The 25803-nt window shown below is 40.4% G+C and overlaps 3 protein-coding genes across 4 annotated transcripts in view; 1 reads left to right on the top strand and 2 right to left on the bottom strand.

Annotated features, from left to right (window-relative positions):
- Positions 1 to 5988: 5988 nt before the first annotated feature.
- On the bottom strand, positions 5989 to 6420 carry LOC136840392 (uncharacterized). The gene has a single exon (XM_067107073.1). It carries the CDS (start codon positions 6418 to 6420, stop codon positions 5989 to 5991), a length of 432 nt encoding a protein of 143 aa, XP_066963174.1.
- Positions 6421 to 6523: 103 nt separating this feature from the next.
- On the bottom strand, positions 6524 to 6883 carry LOC136840391 (uncharacterized). Its single transcript, XM_067107071.1, has one exon. The coding sequence runs from the start codon at positions 6881 to 6883 to the stop codon at positions 6524 to 6526; it is 360 nt and encodes a 119-aa protein (XP_066963172.1).
- Positions 6884 to 8610: 1727 nt separating this feature from the next.
- The window catches only part of LOC136840300 (uncharacterized), a 104218-nt gene continuing 87025 nt past the window's right edge, over positions 8611 to 25803 (top strand). The window contains exons 1-2 of one of the 2 annotated variants that reach the window (XM_067106993.1): positions 8611 to 8762; positions 19978 to 20379. In XM_067106993.1, coding sequence (XP_066963094.1) covers positions 8693 to 8762; positions 19978 to 20379 — 472 coding nt within the window. In that variant the 5' untranslated portion in view covers positions 8611 to 8692. The remainder of the gene's footprint in view (positions 8763 to 19977; positions 20380 to 25803) is intronic. The other variant, XM_067106994.1, reaches the window with a different exon arrangement.

Genomic DNA, 25803 nt, shown 5'->3' with positions numbered 1-25803 from the left:
TGTGGGGAATGGTATCCCGTACTTAATTGCCTCTTGTGGTGATAATTTAAGGAAAGATTAATAGAGGATGATAAGAGGTAGAAGTTCCTGAGGAACGGAAGAAGATAGCGGAGGGTCTGACATCCCCTTCTGGATTAGAGGTGCCAAGACCTTCGAAAAATGAAATGGTGACACGGGTGCCAGGGGAGCTCTAGAGCTCTTTGTAAATTACCTGGAAATTTCCCACGTCCGTGGTAATTTTGCCTCGAACCTTTCTTAATGGGACAGTCGTCCTCGGCCGGGGAAGCGGAAGACCCGAGACCGGAGGGCGGCACGGAGTGCCACCTGGGCCTGCTGCTACGACAGCTGATGCAGGAGTTTTCCGTGCTGGTTCTACCATGATCCGTCGCGGCTCTTGTAGTTCATCGGCCAAACGAGATATGGCAGAATCCTGACTTGCAATTGCGTCGGCGACAGACTGAGGCAGAGAGGAGGCGGTCGGGGGTGGCGTGAGCAGCTCGCAGGTAACGATGACCAGCTCAGGCACGGGTTGCGAGGCCGCACCTGCAGGTGAGCTTCCACTGTGGTCGAGAGGAACCGTCTCTCTTACCGATGCTGGTAGCAGGGCCAGGCCGGGGGAAGAGAGGGGGTCCTGAGTTGGATCCCGTGAATGGAGATCGGAGTAGTGCTCTGGCGCTGGCACTAGGGCAGAGTCAGGCACTATCAGAGGTTTCTTGGGCTCGTCGGTCAGGACAGACAAAGCTTGGCACTGCTCGGGGCATGCAAGTGGCACCGGCAGGAATTTGGCATCTCCGGAAGGGAGATCTGATTGGGGCCCTGGCACTGGCACTGAGGCAGGGCCGGGCACTGGAATTGGATCGGGAACTGATCGAGGGGGCCACTGTACATCGTACTCAGGTGGCACTGGTAGGGACTGCACGTCCTCCCGGTACCCAGGGGGCGCTAGTCTTGACTGAGGGAGAAGCGGGGGAGGATTACTCGCGCCCGCGGAATGATTCAGGGAATGTGGACCCCTACTAGATTGTCGTGATTTCGGTGGGGACTGAAAGTCCTGTCCCAGGATGACGTCATAGCCTCCGGGGAGATGGCTTGCTACTGCAAGATTGCAAATTTTGGATTGGTGAGGTCTTGTGACTCTCAATTGGACCATAGGGAGTATCATTTTAAACTGATTTATTCCCTCGATCGTGACAAGTTTTCGTCTATTGACGATAGCTCCGTAGGGAACTCTGTCCCTTCAGATGAGGGAGATTTGCGCGCCCGAGTCCTCGAATGCAGTGACTCGGCGCGCGGGGTGGCTACCTCCTGGAGGAGTCACGTATACGGGCCCTTCGGTGGGAGGGGCTAATGACTTGGGATCTGTGATGGCCAAGGCGACAGTGGGAGTATTTGATTTATTATGGCTTGGGCATTTCTTGGGAGAGAGAGGAGCCGGTTTCTTGCTCCGACACTGTTTGGAGGAATGCCCCGTTTTCTTGCAATAATGGCAAGTCAGGGGCTTGCCCGAGTTCCCATTTTTGTGGGAATGTGATCCTCCGAGGAGGGACGGGGGATTTATCTTCCGCCCCATGGATCCTTCTTGAGGGTGGTGAGTTTCCCACATGTCTGCTATCCGGCAACACTCGGTGAGTGTTGCTGGGGCTTTTTCCACTACATGAGTGGTGAGGGCAGGAGGGGCATAGCGCAGGAAATGCTCGAATTTAAACCGCTCGAGTACCTCGGCGGTGCTTGTGGCTCCTTCGGAATTGAGCCATTTTGTTAATGCCCGCTCCGAATGGTACGCCCAATCGGACCAAGTCTGGCCTGCTTCTCTGGGCTGCTCTCTCCAACGTCTCCTCCACCGCTCGGGGGTAATCTCGTACGCCTTCGTAACAGCTTGGCGTACGGCTTCCCAGTTTCCCCTATCTTCTGCTGAAAGGGAGTGGTAGGCAACGAGGGCCTTTCCGCCCAGGAATTTAGTGAGAACAAGGGAGAGTTCCGCGGGGGAGAGATCGCAGCACTCCAGGACTCGTTCGGCCCTTTCAAGCCATACTCCATTTTGGCATGAACGAGTGAGCTTGGCTGAGGGCACTCATTCCCGCTGCAGGGGGCGGGGGGGGGGGTGGGGCGCTGTCGTTCTAGCATCTGGAGCTCATGGGCGCGCTGTCGCTCTCGATCTTCCCATTCTCGTTCCATGGGAAAAATTGCTGTTATCATCATGCCTGGAAAGAGAGACGTATAAATACATGACAGTGGTGAAAGGGAAACGGCCGTATATATGCTTAATAATATCATATGGGTTAAACTATATGGAATAAGATACAGAAACTGATAAAAAAAAAGCAAACATAGCCCCCCGGCGCTCAAAAGATAGCGCGGCCGGGAGAGTAGTTGCCGTGTTGTGTTTTTTACTTTTTGCTGACAGTCTGGGTAGCGTAAGTTTTTGGTAGCCGCACTCTTAGCTGACAGTGGGGGCACCAAAGCTGCTTCCCATAGAAAACGGTTATTGGGTTAATCAGACGTTACCTACGTCTTGGGGCGGGGGGGTAGTCTTGTAAAGTCCCCGCTCAATGGGTTTTCTATAGTGAATCTCCAGTTTTTTATGGTGCCTTTCCTATGAGCTTAGGTCATGCTAAATAGCCATATTTTATTTATGTAAAAATGTATCTGCTACTTATTCATTTGTGCCTGTTTGTGTTGTACATGTGTCAGAACATTATTGTGTCCATTCATGTAATTTTATTTTTACATGTTATTTGTATTTACCTGTCCTGTTTCACATTGAGAACAACTGACCTCGGGTCACCTGTATCCTATTGTATGTCTTTGTGCTGACATCCGCATGCCGCTTTATAAGCGGCCTGCTCTCTCAATAAACCACCAGTAAATGTCCACCTGCTCTCTTTTTTGCACCTCTCACAGCTGAACCTGACCCGGACTGTCACTCGGTCTGTTCCCTCAGCACCACTTGGTAAACACTCTTCCTTTTTACTGTACTTGTAATTTTATGTTATATATAAAAAAACTTTTTGTTATGTTTTATTCCGAGTATGTTTTTTAATGTCTGTTTCTTTTATTATGTAGCTTTGAAAATGGAACTAAACGTCCTGAAACGTCAGCAGCTGAATAAAAGTACTTAGAAAGGAATAAGGAAGTGTCCTTTTCCTTGCACCAAATTGTTATATATATATATATATATATATATATATATATATATATATATATATATATATATATATATATATATATATATATATATATATATATATATATATATATATATATATATACACACACACTATAAGTCCATTGGTCTTGGGTTAGGTTGATAGCCACATGCACTTCTTCTTTACCATGCCTGCTACCCACCACAGTCAACTAATTTCTTCTTCTTCTTCTTCTTCTTCTTTCGACCTTATTAATCCCACTGTATAGCAGGGTCGGCCATTCGAGTCAACTTTCTCCATCTATTTCTATTCCTTGCATCTTCCTCCCCCAGGTCCCACCTCACGCATATCCCTCCTCACCACATCCATCCGCCAGTGAAGAACAAGAGGAATTTGTTTCTGGTGATAGAAATTCATTTCTCGCTATAATGTGGTTCGGATTCACCCAAAGCTGTAGGTCCCGTTGCTAGGTAACAAATTGGTTCTTAGCCACGTAAAAATAAATCTAATCCTTCGGGCCAGCCCTAGGAGAGCTGTTAATCAGCTCAGTGGTCTGGTTAAACTAAGATATACTTAACTTAACCACATCCATCCATCTGATCCGTTGATGCCCCAACTCCTCCTCCCCATCACTGGCATGCTCTTAGCTCTCTTGATTGGTTCCACCTCCTCTCTTCTTATTACATGGCCATAGTATCTCAGACGAGCTTCCCTAGCTTTCTCCTTTACGTTACATATATCAAACATTCTTCTTATATCTTGACTCTCCCTCCTTTCCAGTAGTGATATTCCAGCAATCCATCTCACCATCCTCATCTCGGTTCTTTCCAACAGTCCCTCCTCTTTCCTTTTAAGTGCCCAAGTTTCTGCCCCATATAATAGTACAGGCCTGATAACTGTCTTATAAATTTTAATTTTGAGTCTTAATGGCATTTTCTTGTCTAAAACAACCCCAGTTACTTCCCTCCACTTTCGCCATGCTTCTTTCATTCTCTGTCTCACTGCTTTCTCAGTACCTCCGTCATCTGCTATTATTGATCCCAAGTAGTTAAACTCCTCTTTCTGTTTTAGCACTGTACCATCTTCCGCTTGAATATTTACTTCTTCATGTCCTTCTTTACTACAAATCATTAGCTCTGTCTTTCCAATGTTCACTTTCAGTCCTTTCTTTTCTAGGGCTCCTTTCCATACTAAAAACCTTTCTTATAGATCTTCTTCTGTGCCTGCTATAATGACTAAATCATCAGCAAACATCAGTTCCCATAGTTCTTCGTTGTTCCTTAATTCTGATGTCAAAGTGTCTATAACGACGAGGAACAAGAATGGAATCAGAGCTGATCCCTGATGGAGGCCAACCTCCACAGGGAATGCCTCAGTCTCCCCATATTTTGTCTGCACACTGGTTCTTGCCCCCTCATACATCATCTTCACTAACCTTACTAACTTCCCTGGTACTCCTCTCTTTCTCAAACACCAATAAACTACTCTTCTTGGTACCTTGTCATATGACTTTTCAAGATCTACAAATCACATGTAAACTTTCCTGTTTCCTTCTAAATATTTCTCTTGGACTTGTCTTACTATAAAAATAGCATCCACTGTGCTCTTTCCTTTCATAAACCCAAACTGCTGCTCATGTATATCTATCAGCTCTCTCAACCTCCCTTCTACTATTCTTTCAAGTATCTTGAATACATGTTCCAAAAGCTTTATTCCTCTGTAGTTACCACAGGTTAACACATTTCCTTTTTGTTTATACATTTTAGTCATCCAACTTTCGTTCCGGAGCCTCGATGGCTCGGTTGGTAGAGGAGCAACCTCAGACTTCATAGAGGTCTGTGGCGAGGGTTCAATCCCCGCAGCCGACCGGTCAGAGAAGGCTGACACTTTGCTATCCGTGTAGGCACCCCAGGATTATGTATGTAATCAACGGATAGGTTTGCTGAAAGCAAATGGGTGTTACAGACTAATACACACATAAACAAAGCCACTCCAACATCTTCTAAAAACATAACAGACACCTCACACGTCTCAAACTGTCGACCTAACCGCCCAGTTCTCCTCGCTGCTGGGAGAAAGGGAGCTGGGGATTTGGTACAATACATGTACACATTTGTTACCGGGGTCTAAGCGATGTCAGGCAGGGCAGCCGATCGAGGCTACGGCCTACCCCACCGCCAAATCAAAATTCCTTCAAAAGAAGGCATCGTGCTTACCCCATATAAAAATGGGAAAAAAGCATGTTAAAACGAAGAAGAAGAAGAATAATCATCCAACTATTGTTCCAATCCCTTGGAATTTCCTCTACATCCCAGATCTTTTCCAATAGTGAGTGCACCCATTCTTTGCCTAGATTTCCCAATGCTTTAATCATTTCTATTGTTACCTCTGACTTTCCTGCAGCTTTATTTACTTTTCCTTTCTTTATAGCATTCTCGACTTCACTCTGATGTTTGCTATTGGTCCTTCAACTGGAGGAACATTTTCCAGTTCTTCACACTCATTCTCAGTGTTTAATAGTTGTGGAAAATATTCTTTCCATCTTCTATTGACCTCTTCTTCCTCAATTAAGATACTTCCATTTTCATCTTTAATAATTCCTACCTCTCTACATTCTGCCTGTCTTTTCTTCTCGCTTCTGCAATTCTGTAGATTATCTTTTCTCACTCTGGTGTTCCCATCTTCTCATACCACTCTCTCATGGCTTCTCCCTTTGCAATCGCTACCTTTCTCTTTGTTTCCCTCTTTGTCCGTCTATATTCCTCTCTTGTTTGGTAGTGTCATCTTCCCACCCTTTTCTGGCTATACTCTTTTCCTTCACAGCTGTTTGAACCTCTTGATTCTACCACCATGTTTCTCTGTCCTGTTGCTGCTTACCACTTATCCCCCCACATACCTCTGCTGCTGCTGGAACCACAATCCCTTTCATATCATCGCATATCTCTTTAGGCGATTCTGACATTTCATTTACATATCTCTCTTCATTGGTTCTTTCCACTTTACTTCTGAACTCTCTTGCCTTCTCCCCCTTCAGCTTCCAAGTTTTGATCCTTTTATTCCTGGCTGGGGCTTTTCTTTTCCTTATTGCTTTCAACCTAAAATCTGCCGCTACCAGTTTATGTTCAGCTACAACAGATTCGTTTGGAATAACCTTACGATCCATAATGATTTTCTTGTCTTCCTTCTTAACCAAAACATAATCAATTTGTGTCTCATTTTGTCCACTTTCGTATATTACCAGACGACTTCTTCTTTTCTCGAACTGTTTATTCATGACTACCAGATTCATAGCTCCTGATAATTCCAACAATCTATCACCTTCCTGGTTTCTTCTTTCAAAACCTCATCCTCCATGTATTCCTTCAAAGCCATCAGAACTACATGGGCATCAGAACTACATGGGCATTCATGTCCCCAGATAACACTAATAGTTCACTTCTTGGAACCCTTTCTGTATATTCTTCTGATTTCCCTCTGAATACCTCCTTCTCCTCTTCACTACACCCTAGTTGAGGGGCGTATGCTGAGATGATATGCCATACTCTCTTATCTTTCACAGACTTTAAGCCCATAAGCCTGTTACTGATACGCTGGACCTCTGTGACGTTCTCCTGCAGATCTGGATGGAGAATAATTCCTACCCCTTTTTTCCTTGTATCTTCCCCTGTGTGGTAAACTTTATATCCTTCTTCAAGCTTTCTTGCACTTTTCCCCTTCCATTGGTCTCTTGCATACATAGAATCATAACTTTCCTTCTCTGCATGACATCAGCCATCTCTCTTCCCTTTCCTGTGAGGCTGTCAACATTCCAATTTCCATTTCTCATCTTTCCTTTCTTTTTCCAATCCTTTCTCCTCACTAACTTCTTTTGCAGCAGTCGTGACTTCTGCGGTACCCTTTGCATATTTCTCACTGCTGTCAGGGGTACCGCTTACGGGGTACGCCCTAGCCCTATTGCATTCTATCATTGACTTGAGAGTCATTATTTAGTTTTTGCCTCTGTTTTCATACTTGGTTGGCTAGACCAGGCAGCAATTCTCCCCATTTATCCGGGCTTGAGACCAGCAGCAAGTTGGACTGGCTTGTCCACCCACCGGCTGGGTTCACAGTCGACTAACTGCCGGGTACATAATCCACGGCTTCAGTCAGCACAAACGCAATGAATTTTCCCAAAACGAACTTAAATTATTCCACTTTCAAATAATCAATGTCAGGTCTTCTGTTGGGAAGGTACTTTGACAAACCCTGTTTAAAAAGCACGAAAATATCATTAACATTTCCAATGAATTCACTTCAAAATGCGATGGTGCTTGACTTTGGGATTGGTGTCTCACGAGCCATTTGTCGTCGTATGGACTTGTGTGGGGATCGACGGAGGTTTCTAGCGATTGCGTTTCCTTTGCCAGGCTGGTTGATGACCGCGGTCTTCCTGAATGATCCTTACATAAGGTCGTCATGCACAATTCCATCTGTATTCAAACTTATCTCGGATGCGAGCAATGGTGCTTCGCATTGGTGAATCTTTTTGAAATTGTCTTTAAATTGTCTTTGCATTTCCATGATGTTTTCGTGCTTCCAGTAGCACTTTATGGTATATTTCCTTTCTTCAAAATTTAATCGTACTTTCGCCATTATTAGGGTCAATTTGATCTGAAAAGAAATGAACAGTTCAGTGAGTTATGGAGAGTCAAAATGTGCGTAGGCTACATTTTTGGGACATCCAGTATATGTATACACACACACATATATACTGTATATATGTATGTGTGTGTGTGCGCGTTAGTTGGAAGTTTTCTGCATTAAGGGTACATTCGTAATTCTCTTCCTAAACTCCGCTCACCCGTCATGCAGTTTATCACATCGCATTTACACGTACGTATCTGTTCTAGAAAAATCTTACTACTTAAAATTTATAACTTATGCTCCTTCTATAGTGCATCATTCCCAGGTATTGAGTTCGGCTTTTAAAACATTTCCACATTTCCAGGACAAGAGGGTATGAATGCATTCCCAGGAAACGCATAGCATAGAGACAACGGACTGGTAAGGACAGGTGAGGTTGCTCACGTTAAGTCCCCCATCAGTTGCAGTCATCCATAATTGCTGATTAATTTTCCATGTCCCCCAGATATGCAATCGCAATGAGGATTTTAAAGGAAAAAAAAAAGAAATTAAGTTTTAATTTTCTGTAGATAAATACAACTTCATAAGGCCACAGGGGTTTTACGTGAACGAGACTACTTGAAAAGTATTGAGCTTTACTAATTCATTCAATCTTATTTCATCACTTACGACAACGATCCATTTAACGTTACTATTTTACGTGCAATGAGACGGCGTTACTGATAGAATGTTATGATCAATCTTCACGTGGGTGCCTTATCTATCTTGAACAATAAGATATACTTGGAAGCTTTACGATAAGATATTAATGGAATCACTGATAAACTTTTCATCTACTTAATCGGTTAGTTACAGCAAAGCTGTCTTAGAGAAACAACAATGAAAGCTAATGTTATGGAACTGCAAAATCTCCAGCAAGCAGCATGAAGTCGTGGATTCTCTTGGTCATCATGTCCAGTGTTCTCATGGTCAAGTCTATCACCATTTATAATAGTAAGTACAAGAGCTAATTTGTTAAAGCCTCAGATGTCAGGTGCATGAAATACGGATTCCCGTAACCGAAAAATACACAGAATTAAGAATATGAAAAATCGAAAAAGCAGAGAAACAAACGAGGGAGAAAGCTGGGTACATTTTGACGTTCGAAGTAATGTAATGAGGAAAAAAAATGGATAAACCATGATCGTGGGTGTGTTAATATTCTCCTTAGGTGGTAATAGCCGGTTTCTTAGATGAAGATAAAATGTTGAGATTTCAGCAACACTGAACCAAGCAGAATTCTCATTATTTGCAAGGTCGAATGCATTAGTACCCAACAGTGAAAATACAATCCCGTTATTAACAGCTGACAATCTAAGCCATTAACTGTTATGTGCAGCCTATTTAAGATGGAAAAGCTACAAATAGGTTTGATAATGACCAATATTCTTAATGATGTAAGATGTGAGAGCAACGTCACGCAGTGTATGAATAGAATGCGAACATGACTGAACAAAAGGCTACAGTACATTTACTGTTGATGTTTGAATTTGTTCTTTTTGCCACTACTCCTATGTATATTGCTGACTTGGCGTTTACTTGAGGTTGCATGAAAACCAAAATGTGATTTTATTATTTCGATCGGCCTGATGCTGTCTATTTGTAAATGGGATTTTGCGTTTTTATTTCAGTATTATCGACAGCAAGTGATTCGTCATGACAACATCTTTCGGTTGTGGTAACGCCTGTGATCGTTACGGGCTGCTGTAGAGCGAGAGCCCGCGCCAGCACAAGGCTCTTTTTTTCTTTATCACTTTTCCACACTTGTAGGCCACCTCTAAGCAAGGGCATAAGGGCGACTTTATCTAAAACAATTAACCAAACATTTCGCTGATACCTCAACATTCTCGTCGACAAAGCCGAAGATTGCAAGCATTAATGTGTGGGTGATTTTTTTTTCCCGAACTTTTCATCTTCCATGCTTTAACTGGGGATAGACGATGTTTTCAACTAAGATTAAAGTGAAACAGAGTTTGAAACGACACATTTAAGATAACCTCCTCAGAAAGTGAGTTACAAATTAAATGGTAGAGCTCCATGTGCAAATGCCGGGTTATTATGTTGTCATTTGCACTCGTATGTAAATCTTCTTTCTCTGCATCTTTTCCCACTTCTATGTCGGGGTTGATGTTTCTGACAGCTTTCCTCCACCTGGTTCGGTCAAACACATCGTTCTCTGACAATTGTTTGTCTCTCAGGTCTTCTCTATATACATCCATCCACCTTCGTTTCGGTCTTCCTCTTGCTCTCCCACCAGGCACCTCCATCCGCATCACTCTCCTCCTTACATATGTCTCATCCATTCTCACCACATGGCCATACCATTGCAGTCTTCTTTCCTGGGCCTTCTTTGATAGTTCTACGACTTTAGTTCCTCTTACTCTTTCATTTTTGATCCTGTCCATTTTTGTTATTCCATACATCCACCTGAGCATTTTCATCTCTACCACATCCAATTTTCTTCTCTTGCACACTCTTTACTGGCAATGTTTCTGCTCCATATATCAAAGCTGGTCTCATTACTGTCTTATACACTCTTCCTTTAACCAATATGTTGAGTCTGCGGTCGCACAAGACACCTGACATCTTTCTCCAATTTTTCCATCCAGCCTGCACTAAGGGTGTTATTTCTACATCCAAATTTCCATCATCAGCCACTGCTGAACCAAGAATACCTCAATTTTTCTACTCGGTTCAACCTTGTCCCTTCCATACCAATCTCGGAGTCTTGATCTTCATTAAAACCTAAAGTATTCAGTCTTCTTCCCACTGATCTTTACTCCTCTGTCTTCCAGTACCTTCCTCCATTGCTCTAGTTTTGACTCCGCTACCCCTCTGTTGGTGCTGCATAATAATAACACGATGTCATCAGCAAACAATATGCTCTCGTATGTAAACACCGGGTTGTTATTCTGACTCTCTCAAGTGTTAATGCAGTATAGTTATTTTGACTCATATCAGCTGGTACTGGTTTGTTATTTTCACTGTCTTACGCAAATTCCGTGTTGTTGTTTTGACTCCAGTTTGCAAGTCCAGGTTGTTATTTTCACTTAAACATGCAAATGCAGGATTATTATTTTCACTATTGTAATGAAATACAGCGCTTTTATTTTGTCTTTCCATTACAAATACCGGATTCGTGTCTACACTTTAATGTTTAAATACCGAGCTGTTATTTACACTACAGTGTTTAAATACCGACGTTATTTTCACTGCCATGTTCAGTTATATAGTTGCCATATTATATTTACCGTTGAGGGTAGAAATTTCTTGATAGTGTCACCGTTGGGTACAAATGAAAATTGCTAGAGGTTTACAGCACTCGCATTCCATGCCTTACGGTAAAATGTGTCTGTTCGTGAGTGTGCACTGAATCTGTGGCGAAAAAAGGTGATTGTATGGACAAAGTGGACTGTATGCTTAATGTTGTTACTTGGTCAAAAAACCGCTAAAAGCCTTACGTAACAACACCACGCTCCCTTTGCGGTTTCTAAATTACGGGGAGATATCTCTCAACCCAATTCATTACTAACGAGGATAACACACTAATATCATCACTGATTAGTACCACAATTAAGTACTATTACTTACTGAGCAGTCCCTATAGACATGAACTCAGATCATAAGTTGCTGCGAGATACGACGAGAGGTACGCGCCCCTCTCTCTCTCTCTCTCTCAAAATCTTGCGAGTACTCACGGGTTGATTTTCAGACCTTAGAGGACCGCTACATGTTACCTCGTTTCTATAAGTTACTTGCGTAACCTTAAAGTATGAACACAATACTAGTTTATCAGATCAAATTATATTCACCATTCTTAAAAACTGAAACACAGGAAAATGAAATAAAATGGGGGATATTGAAACGCATCTGTTGAATTTAAAGTTAAACTAATTTAATAACTAGAGGTTAAACATATCAAAGAGTAATTACATAAGAGACAAATAAAATGAATTACTCAAAAGGGGATTATAACTCAATGGCACTCAAATGAACCAAGTTACAGCAAAGTTCAAAGGATTAGGGCAATCACCCTTTCAAAGTCCACACACACATCACTACACGACACTAGATATCAGGTCTACTCAAAAGTTGAGCCAAGAAGCTGTACGTTCCGTCCTGCATTCGGGTTTTATTGGGGAAAAAGAGACAAGTTATACAATAACCACGAATACAAAACAGACTTACAAAGTTTACATGTACATAAAAAGCTTTAAGACAATTCTCAAGTTCGTTATCAAAAATAAATTCCAAATATAATATTGCACAATTTCAACATATTGGTTAAATGTAGTGAATTAATTGGTGGTGTGTGACAATACAATTTTGGGCGACGTCACGCCCATACAGTGCACGCACATACGCATACACGCCCGCAGAGAGGCGCGAAGAGGGGCGATCGGAGGGCGAACAACCACCCTTCCCTTCCCCTCTCCCGAACTCTTGACCTCGGTTAATGGCTTCTCTGGCGAGAGATACAAACAAGATCTAATAACACCTTCAACTATTACTATACGTGGTGCAGTGCATTCACTAAGAGTTATTTCAAACATAAAAATGAACTATTATAACTAAAACAGTACTCCAGACTTCATGCTAGAATCACAATAAAAATCAGGCAAAATAATGTAAGAGTGTCATTCTCGAATTAGATGTGGTTCTTTCACCCTTATTACGATAAGCAATAGAGACGTAAATATTTCTACAAAATCCATAAGCATGCGAATGAATATATTTGGATTTCACACGAATACAGATACAAATACAGTAACGTAGTTCTTGTCTGTCGATTACCTGACAGACGGCAATTCACAACGAAAACTCAAATCAATAATTTCTTATGAAACAGACGATCCTAATAGCTCTACAATAAGAGATAGATCGCACGAAAACAATGAGTAAACAAAAAACATAAGAAAAATTGTTGTGAGAAGAATTTCTCACAGAATCAGCGGTAATGTGTTTATTACTATAAATAACCGGTGTCCCGACAATGAATCATTGGAGAATCTGGAACAGAATGTGAAACTAAGGCGAATATTGAGTGAAGAAGACAGCGGGAAATTTCACGGCATGGATGGAAAATAAGGCGCCCCCCCCCTTTTTTTTTTACTAAACCGTAAAAGAAATTTTAAAAAATGAATGAAAAGTAATCTGAAAATAATTAATAAAAAAGAACGTAACCTCTACAAAGTTATTAATATCCTCTACTGATTCCATTCAGCACTAACTTGAATTTATTCCTCAACTGACATTTTCACCCCGTAAGGGTTTAGTGCCGTCCGGCCACCTTATATGCAGAGCTGTACCCACTTCTCAGCACTTTACGTTACTTCATTCCAATCTTCTCCCAGTTCCACCTTTAGACCCATTAAATAAATTTCATTCATTTTCTGAATCCCCTTACTTTGCTGTCCAGCCACTCCAATTTCTATTTTAACTCGTTTTAGTGCTGGAAGGTTGAAAGTGCCCAGGTACTTGGCTTGGCCTAAGTTTCATGAGTCATTCAATTGGCATTTTTAGTATTTGAGTCCATTTTACGCGAGTCGCTACGGTGACGTCATCATACTCGTCACTAATTTACATTCTCAAGTGCTTCAGTGCTTCCTGATTACTGGATTAGGTGACCCGTTCTCTCGATATTTGCAAAAGAGATAATAGGTTCCCTTAAGTTACTAATTTATTTACTTATTTATTCATCAAACTAATTTGAACTAACGTCGATTTATCTACCGATTTTACAGGAGAAAATTTGCGCGAATTTAATATTGCCACCAATATCGGGTACTTGGTGCATAATTTCGATGAAAAATGTAAATAATTGTTATGAATATAATTTTTGTTCATAATGAACATACATTTTCATGGAGCAAGTCAGACGGAGATGAAGTTGCAGTTCAAGCCTCTACAGAAAATAATACCTAGGCGTGGAAGAAGAATAAGAACAGCAACAAAGGGTTTGAATATCATTATGACAAACAATGATGCACCGACCATTGAAGAACAATAAATAGAGCTATTTATAACGGATTAGTAATATATAATATATATATATATATATATATATATATATATATATATATATATATATATATATATATATATATATATATATATATATCACTAACGTCTGCATCATACATTGGCGACTCAAGACCTTGACTGTTGTAATTTGCTCATTACGGCGTGGTTATACTCAGGTACAACCAAATCGGCATCAATCGGCATGGTTTGTAACACGTCACCGAGTTTGGCGACGTCCGCCAAGTGATGCCTTATGTGCAAGGCTGCACAGCACCTACACGGTCGAGCCATGACGACTGTCAAAAGTCACCATGTCATGCCATGTGACGCAGCTGTGTCGTAATGGCATCGCGACTGACAACATGGCATTGACATTTGCTTACCTCAAACGTAGCTAGCAATGTCAACATGTGCCATCCAGTACGACGTACACCATGTACTTGGCAAACCCACAGCGTGCGAAGTGGGGATGAGCAGTTAAGTTAAGTATACCTTAGTTTTACCAGACCACTGAGCTGATTAACAGCTCTCCTAGGGCTGGCCGGAAGGATTAGACTTATTTTACATGGCTAAGAACCAATTGGTTACTTAGCAACGGGACCTACAGCTTATTGTGGAATCCGAACCACATTATGGCGAGAAATGAATTTCTATCACCAGAAATAAATTCCTCTAACTCTTCATCAGCTGGCAGGGGAATCGAGCTCCGGCCCAGCGAGTGCCAGTCTGCAGCTCTACTGACTCACCCAACGAAGTGCTGGGGATGAGCAGTAGTGTGTTTTGGCTCCTCCTTTGGTGGGGATGAGCAGTAGTGTATTTTGGCTCCCTTTTTTTCCTTTTTGTTATTTTTCACACGATAATTAAAAGAAAAAAGTTATTCTCGTAACTGTTCTCTAATAATGCTAGTGTAAATGCTTTTTGTACATTTTCAAGGTTATTACAAAAAGGCATTTTCATGATACATGACATTGCCATTGCGTCCGTCAGCACGGGACACAACTAAGTCAGGCATAAATCGTCATGAATCGTCATGCTTTCACGGATGCCGCTGTCCTGTAAAAGCCGTTAAATGTGGCCATGGCCTGAATCATCGGTGACTGTCGTGTACGACTACACAATGCATGTTCGTAATCTCATCTCAGCGTGCGCACTGCTGTTTTAAATGTTCATTACGTATGATGTCGTGGTGTCGTAATCAGCTGATTTTTCGTTTTTTGAGGCCCGAGGCCCGCGAGTGATGCTGATCAGTCGCCAACCATGTTGTAATGAGCATATTATGATGGTCGCGGTCTTGAATCACCAATGTGTGAGGCCCACATAATCCATTATAAATAGCTCTATTTATTGTTCTTTTATGGTCTGTACTTAAGCCTATGGTATATGAGCTGTAGTACAGCCCCATATCTGAGGACATGGGTTATATGGGCACCATCTAACTAAACGTGGCATCTGGAGAGCACTACAGATGACTCAGTCAAGACTGCATTCTTAAAAAGGGGAAAGAGGAGACACACCTATTTACAGATACTTAAAAGTTATGTTAGAAAGAGACCAAAGGGAATGGAGGTGAGGGGCATACAAGCTCTATAAAGAGCTTTTAGTTGTGCCAACAGTGTCCCACACAATACACACTTTAGGTTTACCTTAGGTGTATCATCATTATCATTGTCTCCAAAGCATTGTGATGCAAAGGGCCTCTGAAATTGCACCACTCTTTCACAGATCTCTACTCATCTCCAGCCTCCCTTCAAATAGCTCTCATCACAGTGGACCTGGGCATTTCCACTCTTATGGTGCCACATAATCACAGCTAACGCTATCCTATACTACTTTCCCAGTGGTTGTGCAAAGGAAATGTCCAGGCCATCTCCATCATCCTTTCCCCACCATCCTTTCCCCCGCAGGGAGGTAGTGCCGTCAGTACACCTCACATGGTGTGCTGTAGGCTTTACTAAAGGGTGTTTGCAGTATCTTCGGCCCCTAGCAACAGCCATTTTTTAGCCTGTTATTTTACCTCTGTTCCTTCTCCCTTTCTTTAATTCTGCCGTCCAGCCTCTCTAACTATTCTTAGTGTAACTATGGGCTTCTCCCAGTGCCACCATGCACTTCATCTCCTTTGTTTTCTATGTCTCATATCTTGCTGGCCAACCACTCTAACTCCCTCGTTTCACTGTCTGAAGCACTGAATGACTGAAGTGTCCCAGAGCTTGACTTACCAGGCTAAATTTCACAAAATCAGATCAGGTCAGTGTCTCTCCTTTTCAGCATTATCTCATCTGCATATGGAATTTCCGTAATTTCCCTTCTGGTATTCTTTCTGACTCTACACTGCCCTATTTCTTCCAATGTTCTTCTTGAAGCTTTTTCACAAATCGACAAAACCTTGTAGAAACAGCTCCACTGTCACACCATGATTCACGTCAGTGAAGCAATCCAGATCATACTAGACTGTTTTATCTTACACTCATATACAATTCAGTTTATTTCAGTGCCAGATCTTTTTCGGCTTGCCCGTTGTTTGATTTGCCTACTCAGTCTTTCACTAAGTTGTTTGAGTTGCCTACTCAGTCTTTCACTAAGTTGTTTGAGTTGCCTACTCAGTCTTTCACTAAGTTGTTTGAGTTGCCTACTCAGTCTTTCACTAAGTATTCAACTCAAGAGAGCCTGTACTGAATACCATTGGTTCTTAAATATATTTAATTTTTATTCCTAGAATTGTTTTGAGTTCAGTCTTTCTACATACGAGTATATGATGTATTCTATTGTGCAATCTTTGTAAAGCTCGTATAGTGTTTTGCTGATTATAAACAGTATCATCTGCATATTCTAATCTGTCAAGTTTCTAGCGTTGCTCCAGTTTAAACCTTCTCTTCCATCTCCAACCATTTTTTTATTATAATTTCTATAAGAAGGGCAAATGGCAAAGGGGTATTCCTTTGTAGTACACCACTGTTTACTGTAAATTCACTTTACAACCCCGTCAACATTAACTTTAGGTTAGTTTAGTGTCACGGAAATTATTAAAATCCCTGTTCAGCTAAAAATGAAAAAAAAAATAAGTAGATAAAGAGAACAGAAAAAACCAAGATTGACATGAAAATCATACTTTACGAAATGTGGAACATTTAACTGACAGGATTATTGACCAACATTCAGAATTTGTCCATAATATTGACAGTCTAGTATGGAGGTTGAGGCCGAGTGACTTATGTGCCGGATGCAGATTTTTTTTTTTTTTTTTTTTTTTTTTTAGCTAATAGGTAAGATGGGTGAAAGAAGGGTGGGGGCAGTTAGCTAGCTAACTATGGTAGGGAATAAGTTTAGAAAGTGAAATATTAGTAAGAGTAATGTCAAGTGTGGTTTATCCACAATTTTATTTAGGTAAGGGTACAATTTTTCTAATATTAACACAATACAACAATAATTTTACATTATAACAACATAGTAAATTGTACATATTGCATATTTTGAATTTTATTTCTTATTAGTATAATCATATTTAAAACATAAAATAAAATAAAAAAATTAGTTCCAATTTCCTCATTTTAACCTTGATGTTAATTATCATAATGATTTTACATGATACCTACTTAGTAAATTTTAAATATTACTTTTTCACAAGGCTTTTCTTAATAATATAATGGTTGAGGTTCATCACGATGAAGATATGAAGATACTCTTCTCCACCATCTGTGGTCTATGTTGTTTGGGTGGTTTCTCTCTTCTGCTACGGATTCTTCTGTTAATTCACTGTTGTACTGATCTAGTTTGCTCCATATGTTGGTTGCCAGTCTGTATAATCTTTGATTAATTGGTTCTACTTTGTATTTTTGTGTATTTGTTCTATATTCAGACCGTCATCTTCTTGATTGTTTCTCACTGCGGACCTTAGTATCTTATTTTGGAATTTTTGTAATGCACTTATATTGGAAGTCGATGCTAAACACGTGAGTATTGGTGGATATTCCATTATTGGTCTGATTAGGCTTTTGTAGAAATGGATTTTGATATTTGTGTTCATATTCCTAAATCGTTTTAGCTTTGTATTTTGTGTTCTTGCTATTCTTAGCCTTTCTCTCACGTGTCTTGATATTCCTCTTTGTCCGAATTGCATTCCTAGTATTCTTGTGCTTTTACTAAAATTCATCGGTTGTTGGTCTAACATTATTTGTGCAGGTTTGTAAGCAGACACTGATACTAGTTGGAATTTAGATTTATTTGTCTTTATCTTCCACTTCTTTTCAAACTGATTTATTCTTTCAATTTGGTTCATTGTTTTTGTGCTACTTGTCTTTTCAAAGTTGGATCCCTTCTTCGAGTGCGTTTTTCTGGGTGTATAATTATTTGAGTTATATCATCTGCAAAGCAGACATCAGTACAGTACTCTGGTGGTGAAGTCATATCTGATGTATATAATATGAATAGTGTTGGACTGAGTACAGATCCTTGTGGGACTCCACTTTGTAACGGGAATGGATTCCCTATGTAATTTTGTGACTTGATTGCTGCTGTTTGATCTTTGATGAAGTTGCATAGTATTTTCTCAAAAATGTCTGGAAGGTTGAGATGTAATATTTTGTATTGAAGTCCTTGTATCCATACTTTGTCAAATGCCTTTGTTATATCTCTACATACTAGGTTACATAGGTACCTTCTTCTTTGTGATAGTGCAATACTCTCATATATTGTTGCTATTGCAATCTGGGTCCCTCTTCCTTTTCTAAATCCATATTGATTATTATTGTGTAGCTGATTACCTTCTAGGAACAACACTAATCTGTTGTTAATTATTTTTTCAAATATTTTGCCCGGTACTTCTAGTAATGATATTGGTCTATAATTCTCTACCTGACTAGTATCTTTTCCTGGTTTGGGTATCAAAATCATTATTGCATTCTTGAATATAATTGGAAAATATCCCATTGAGAGGGCCCAGTTGTATATTTCTCTTAATTTTTTCGAGTGCAATATCTGGTAAATTTTGAATTATGACCTTGTTAATTCCACTCTTTCCTGGTGCTTTGTGTTTAAAATTTTTAATTATTATTTTGATTTCCCATAACTCTATTTTCCTTGTTAATGGGCAGTCTTCATTGAGTCTGCTAATATCAGCTGCATGATGCGGATTTGCTCTGTTTCTATGTTGTTCAATGAATTCATTGACTATTGTCTCATGTTGGTTGTCGAAATTTTGGTTATCCTCCTGCGTTATCTGGAATATTTCCTGCCAGTAGGCCTTGTGCAGTACTTCCTTCTCTTTGTCATCATATATTTTCTCATTCCCATGCTTTATGTATGGCGAAGTATTAGTTTTGCTTCCCATCAGTCTTGCAACGGAGTTCCAAAATTGTTTTGGGTTATTGTACTGTATTTCTGTGTTTTTTTATTAGGTCTTCCCAATTTTGATGATATAATCTTGAGTTTTCTTGTACTAACTGTTCTTGTAATGACACATATCTTATCATTAATATGTTGTTCCACCCTGTTATAAGTACTGTGTTTTGGATGTTGTTGTAGTGCCATTGTATCAATTTCAACTTATCACTACTAATAGGATGTGGAAGTGTGGTGTATTTAGTTATGGGTATATGATTTTTATTGCTTCCTCTATATTTTTGTACCATTCTTCAAGCTCGCCATCTACTATTTCTTTTGTTATTTCTATTTCATTTGAATTTATTGTTAGTTGTCTACTTATTCTTTCTTCTATTTCATTTTTGAAGCTTTCCCAACTTGCTCTTTTTATATTTGGTATTTCTAAGGATGGAATCATTATTGGGTTGGTTGACAGTGTAATTACCATTGGTATATGATCGGAGGAGGTTGCTGGTCCTCTTGTAACGGCAATATTGAGGTGAATTTTATTATTTCCCAATATTATATCTGGCTTTCCTTTTCTGTTATTTGCTACAAAGGTATCGAAATCAGGTCCTAAGTGTATGATATATTTTTTATTTATTAATCTGACTATTTCTTGTCCTGTGTAATTAGATCTTATTGAAATTGTTCTTGTATGGTCTGTTCAAGATAGTGCAAGCAGTTGTTTTGTGTACATTTTCTCCGGTAAATTTACATTCAGTTGGCATCCCTTTGATTTCAAGAAAAATGTATGAATTATAAATCCAGAATTATTATTGTTATTCAGGTTGCCATCCCAAAACCGAGTGGAAGAGCGAGTGGTTGGGTTCCAACGCCTCAATTAGGGCGTGGATCGAGGAAACTGACAACGCTACCAACCATCACTTGGAGAAAAACCTGACGATTCATTACACATTCAAAGGATTTAAAACGACGAAAAACTTTGACCTCATCACAATGCATCGCTCAGGAGTCGAAATAACCAAGATGCGAAATGGAAGTAGCACTGCGAGGAATGAACATTTTTCAGAGCCCTTGGGCATCGGATGGCAAGAATTTCGATTGACCTCTTCCACGTCGGCAACGGAGCTGTGGCACCAATCGGTCAAACTCGTCTCGGTAGAAAAGGAATTCGCTATAAGTGAGCTGACCGTTGATGGCAGCAACGTGACCGTTAACTGCCCTGAAAGTAAGTTTTTACTTTCTGTTTTCATATATGTTTTCTTGAACGCATTTCGGTCATGTTTATGCCATGGCCAGAAGGCGACTGTTAATTAAACGTGAAAGGATGGACTACAAGCACTTTAATGTAACAAGATTTTCATACTTAAAAGAACTGGCTTATATTATATATATATATATATATATATATATATATATATATATATATATATATATATATATATATATATATATATATATATATATATATATTCCACAACCACAGAGATTTATATACAAAAACAGAAGGTGGGGCAGGGTTGCAGTTTGTTAATCTGGACAGCATGTTCTTTCAACAAAAAAAGACAGGGACAAAGTATCAAGGGATAATCCAGGGTGGAGATTAACATTCCTGGTGGAAGTAGCTTCAGTGAACACAATCTCTAGCAGATTTCTTTTCCGATGGTCGTTGACCTTGTAGATAACCGTTGACTTATCCCAGTTCATCGTATGGCCTGTCTTAAGCCAATGACCCACAATGCCATTATTTGATAAGCCTCTTGAAATGGCATATTTGTGTTGGGAGCTTCTTAATTTTAGTCCTTTTGATGTTTGACCAATATAAATCTTATTACATTCTTTGTAAGGAATACTGTGTACAATATTGTTTGAATTGGGTGGGCTATTCTTAATTAGTTTATTGATCAAGATGTTATTATATTTAAATACCAAGTTAATATAATTAGCTTTTAAAATGGGCACTGCAGGATTGAAAGTAAGATGAAATGTTAACACTGGTTGGATTGTAATACTGGTATGTGTTTTTTGCTTTATTTTTACAAAGTTCTAAAAAATATGGAGGGTAACATAATGAATCTCCTATTTTCTCAATAATTTTAAACTGCTCTTCAAAAAATTCATGAGTACAAATTCTAAGAGCTCCAAAATACATACTGGAAAATGTTGACACCTTAATTGTTTAGCACGGTTAGAGTAAAAATGAATACATGACAAATTATTCGTGGGTTTCCCATATACTTTAAAACAAAAATTGGTGTTATTTCTTATAACTAAGATATCCAGGAATGGTGTATAATTATTTTCTTAATATTCCATTGTAAATTTTATGGATGGTACAAGATTATTAATTGTTTGCAAGAAATCAGGAATATTTACATTTTCTGTTACAATACAAAAACAATCGTCTACATATCTAACCCGAAACACCTTAGAGAATATATTGCTTGGAATAAGTCTAGACTCAAAGAATTCCATATAAATATTAGAAAAAAGTGGCGAAAGAGTGTTACCCATAGCCACACCAAATATTTGTTCATAAAAATTACCATTGTAAGTGAATTTACAACTTTTTATCCAAAGGGATATCAAATTAATAATAACATTGGTAGATATATATATATATATATATATATATATATATATATATATATATATATATATATATATATATATATGTGTGTGTGTGTGTGTGTGTGTGTGTGTGTGTGTGTGTGTGTATAGTTAGCTATGAATTTGACTGCTAAATGCTTTTGAAGGAATTGGTTAAATTACATCCTGGCCTGAGGGGCACTTAAACACAACCAAATCTTTAACGAAATGTGGCAAACAGAAATCACTTACCCAGTATATATATTACATTTAAACAATAAAGCCAGTCGCCATCGAAAGCTAGTTGTAAATGGGTTACTTAAATTGCTTTATTCTCACAGTGAGCAATGGGATAACTGAGGGCTGGGAATGGGTTACTTAAATTACTTTATTCTCACAGTAGTGGGGCAGATAACAGAAAAATCGTGCAAATGATGATACAAGCATCAAATTTGGCACAAGTTTCCTCCAAGGTATAGTAATCAAATCTGTTCGATCGGCCAATTGAAAATCCAAGATGGCGGCCATTTTCAAGATGGGCACCAAAATAACCACCCGAAGTTGATGTTTTGCTTAGAAATATTTGTAGTTGTCTGATTTGCATGATCTAAGTGTGGATTCCTGTTTTGAAGCCTGCTGAACCATATTTTCCTGTTTAAAAAGCACTCTGAGACATATTTCTCAAGATGACCACCAAGATGTTTGTCTTTCTTTACATAAGTTTTGTCCCGGCTAGCACATTTTCAAAGTTATGCATACCTTGCTGCTGTTTCTCGATCTGCTACTGTTCACATATGCAGCTGCAGAGTGATGTGCAGGGAAGCTCTGCCTGAGAGCACTTGCATCTTCCTTTGCAAACCTTCTTACAGGAGCACTTTGTCAATTCTTGACAGCTTGCTGCAATTGGTGGTAGTGTTGTCCAATGTATCTGCCATGCTTCTCCTTTCTGTGTCCACCCCTTTTCAGCTGGACTTCTCATGTGTGGATTACAATGGGTTGCCTGGCCCCAGATGATCCCAGCCTGGTAGGCTGCACACTTTGCATGTTCTCTGAGGGCTGCCTGTGTTGGTGGAATTGAGATGTACAGCCTCTGCTTGTGGGCAAACAGATCTAGTCTTGCTGCGTCCACACCAGTGGCTGCGCTTGATCTGTCGTACATGAGGACAACGAATCTTTCCAGCCTCTGCATGTCAAGATCACGAATCAATGTTGGATGCTGACTGAGATTGATGAAAGTTTCAGTAATATCATCAAATACATTCCAAGTCTGCCATGCAGATTTCTTCGCTTTCCCACGGAAGGCAGATACAATGTCACATCCAGTGAATGCGTGAAAGTAGGGGATCCCTCTAGCTTTCTGAAGCCCAATTGCAGAAAATACCTCATGGACTGGAATCTATCGCATATGGGCTCCTTGGCCAAAGGCAATCCACATTTCCTGAAGACCTAGTTTCTGGAAGGATGGCAGTACAGATATTGCTATGACTATCACATCTGTGTCATTAGCCTTGATGATTATAGACTTGCTCCCGTCAGTCGTTGCATCCCTAGCGTGAACAAATATTCGACTGTCAGCTTCTTAGTGACAACATGGGGACACAGCATCCAGAGACTTAACTGTGTTGCTAATGGCATCCTCTCCTTTTGTCGTTTCTGCTTCACACATCTTTTCGGCCAGGAAGTGTAACAGTTCAGTCTTGTTGCTGGAGTCACGAAGGAAGCTTTGTCAGTTTCCTGGTGTCTTGCTTGTTCCTGTCACTCTTCTTCTGATTCCTTTCCCCCATTTTGACCTCATCTCTGATTTCAGACTTGACTTCTTGTATACATCAAAGACTATGTCCACCTGCTTGTACCGAGCACCATAGGATTCCACCTTTGGGATGATGTCTTCTTTGGCATAGTCATTAAATGTCTTTGAAGTACATGGAGGTGAGGCACTGATAAGTGCTGAGCCGTCAAAAATGATTGTATCTCCCTTTGTTTTCTCCCACTGGGACATTCACTTGTGCTTCAAGAATTTCAACCAGCTGTGACTTCTGACACATATGAAGCTTGCCGCTGTCACTGAGAGATGCAGGGTATGACTGATTCTCATGCTTGAAGAATTCTTGCAAGTCACACTGTCTGTTCTGGCTTGAGATGAACAGCCGCGAGAATAACAGACAGTCCTCTTTTAGGACTTTCTCCTTAGGGATTCCCTCAGCCTGTTCTTGTTTGAAGAATGAAACAGGGTTCTTCTTGATTGGATGATAGAAAAGACTTTCAGCTTCATCCTCTAGCCCTTTCATAAATGATTTCAGCTAGAGTTGGGTCTGCAATGTTCTTTGTATCTAACACCATTAGGTCTGCTGATCCTTCTTGGAATGGGTTACCCATCTCCTGCATCACTGCAGAGAGTGATTTCACCATTTCAAAGAAAGATTTCTGGGCACTCGGTGTCTGCTCGTGGTGCCTGCTGCTGTATGTGGCATCCTTCATACCAGACATGGCCTCGTATCCAGCTAGTAGATGACTAACTTCAGGTCCAGCGACCATCCACCTACAAAGTGCTGACGGGTCTTCTGTCAACCCAATTGCTCCTCCGTCACCTTTGATCACTGCATTATTGTGCTCGTGCGCTTGATCAATCGCCATGCCAGAGAATTCTCTTCTCGACTTGTGGATGACGAAGTTACCATTGTGAAACTCCTTGGCCACGTCTGGATGTTGTTGTTTGAGTGACATTATATCTCGGAGGTTAATAGTGATCCACTGGGCATAGTTAACATTGTTTTTTGCAAAGAAGTAAGGCACCAGTTCTGAAAGTGCTTCACGGTACAAGTTGAAGTCTCCTTCTCTGAATGAGCGGATGAGGGTGAATATCGTGAGTTTCATGTCCAGCACCAGACTCCAGAATTGGAACTGTGGACTGTCTTTCTTCAGTTTTTCACACCAATCCTCAAAGGTTATTTCTGATGTGCTAGACTCTTCAGAGCAGAAATCATGATATGCCTTCTTCATCAGTTTGTGCAAGCTGCATGCTGTAATCTGGTGTGCTTGTCTTGTCTTTGCAACACTGGATGCAGACAGGTAAGACTCTGATGTACCAGATGAGGCCACCTGGGCTTCCACAATGGCCCTGGTCCACCCACTGTCTAGTAGTAATGTTCCTATCGATCTCAGTGAAGCCATTTCTATATGAAGGCCTCCGAACACGACAACGAACTTGTCCTCTCCATATTCTTGCCACTTCCACTGTATTTGTTTCGCCAGAGCATACAATGATTGGTCAGCAACAATTACAGGTGTCTGCTGTGGGTTCAAAAAAGCCACTGTATCACGGACCTTCTCCATGGCATGCTTGACAGCTGCAACAGAGTGTGCCTGGTCTCGCCACATAGGCATCATTGCTGATATGCTCACTTCAAATGGACGGCTCCTTTTCTGTGTTGCATGATATGCTGACCATGTGATGCTGGCTGCATCAGCCACATTCTCAGTGAGGAAGACTTCCTCCAACCAAGAATATTCTTCTTTCAAATGTGACCTAATCGACTCTGGTGCTGGTAAGGATTGGCTTGCAACTGGAGGAGGATTGGGGTTTTTGGTGATGTATGCTGGTCGAATATTGGTGTATGCTTCTGGAAGCTCTGGAACTTTTTTAACCTTCATTTTTTATTCTATATCTAGTTTGATTGGCTCACGTTCATCACCAGCACTTCCTGTGTTTGGATGCTGGAAAATAGACACACTTGCACCGTGCCAAGATGTTTCAGCTGTGGTCGCAGTCGCATTATGATCCAGGTTGTCAACTGCTCCAGTTGTGAACAAATTCTTTCTCAAGACTGAGGGACAGATTACTCCATCTTCCACATATTGTGCAACAACTGCTTCTCCTAACCATGCTGAGATTTCTAGGACTCGGTCATATGATATGCTGAGCTCATTCTCATAGAGCATTTCAATTATTTGTCTCTTCCTCGTCTTGGCAAACACACACAGGCCCATGTAGACTGCAAAATGTGGCTCCCGGTCCTTGGAATGCCTGTGGACATCCGTTCCTTCCTTGTATTTGGTGAAGCAG

This window comes from Macrobrachium rosenbergii, chromosome 7 (genome assembly GCF_040412425.1).
Source record: "Macrobrachium rosenbergii isolate ZJJX-2024 chromosome 7, ASM4041242v1, whole genome shotgun sequence".
NCBI classification, from domain to species: domain Eukaryota; kingdom Metazoa; phylum Arthropoda; class Malacostraca; order Decapoda; family Palaemonidae; genus Macrobrachium; species Macrobrachium rosenbergii.
This window is presented reverse-complemented; position numbering and strand designations above follow the sequence as displayed.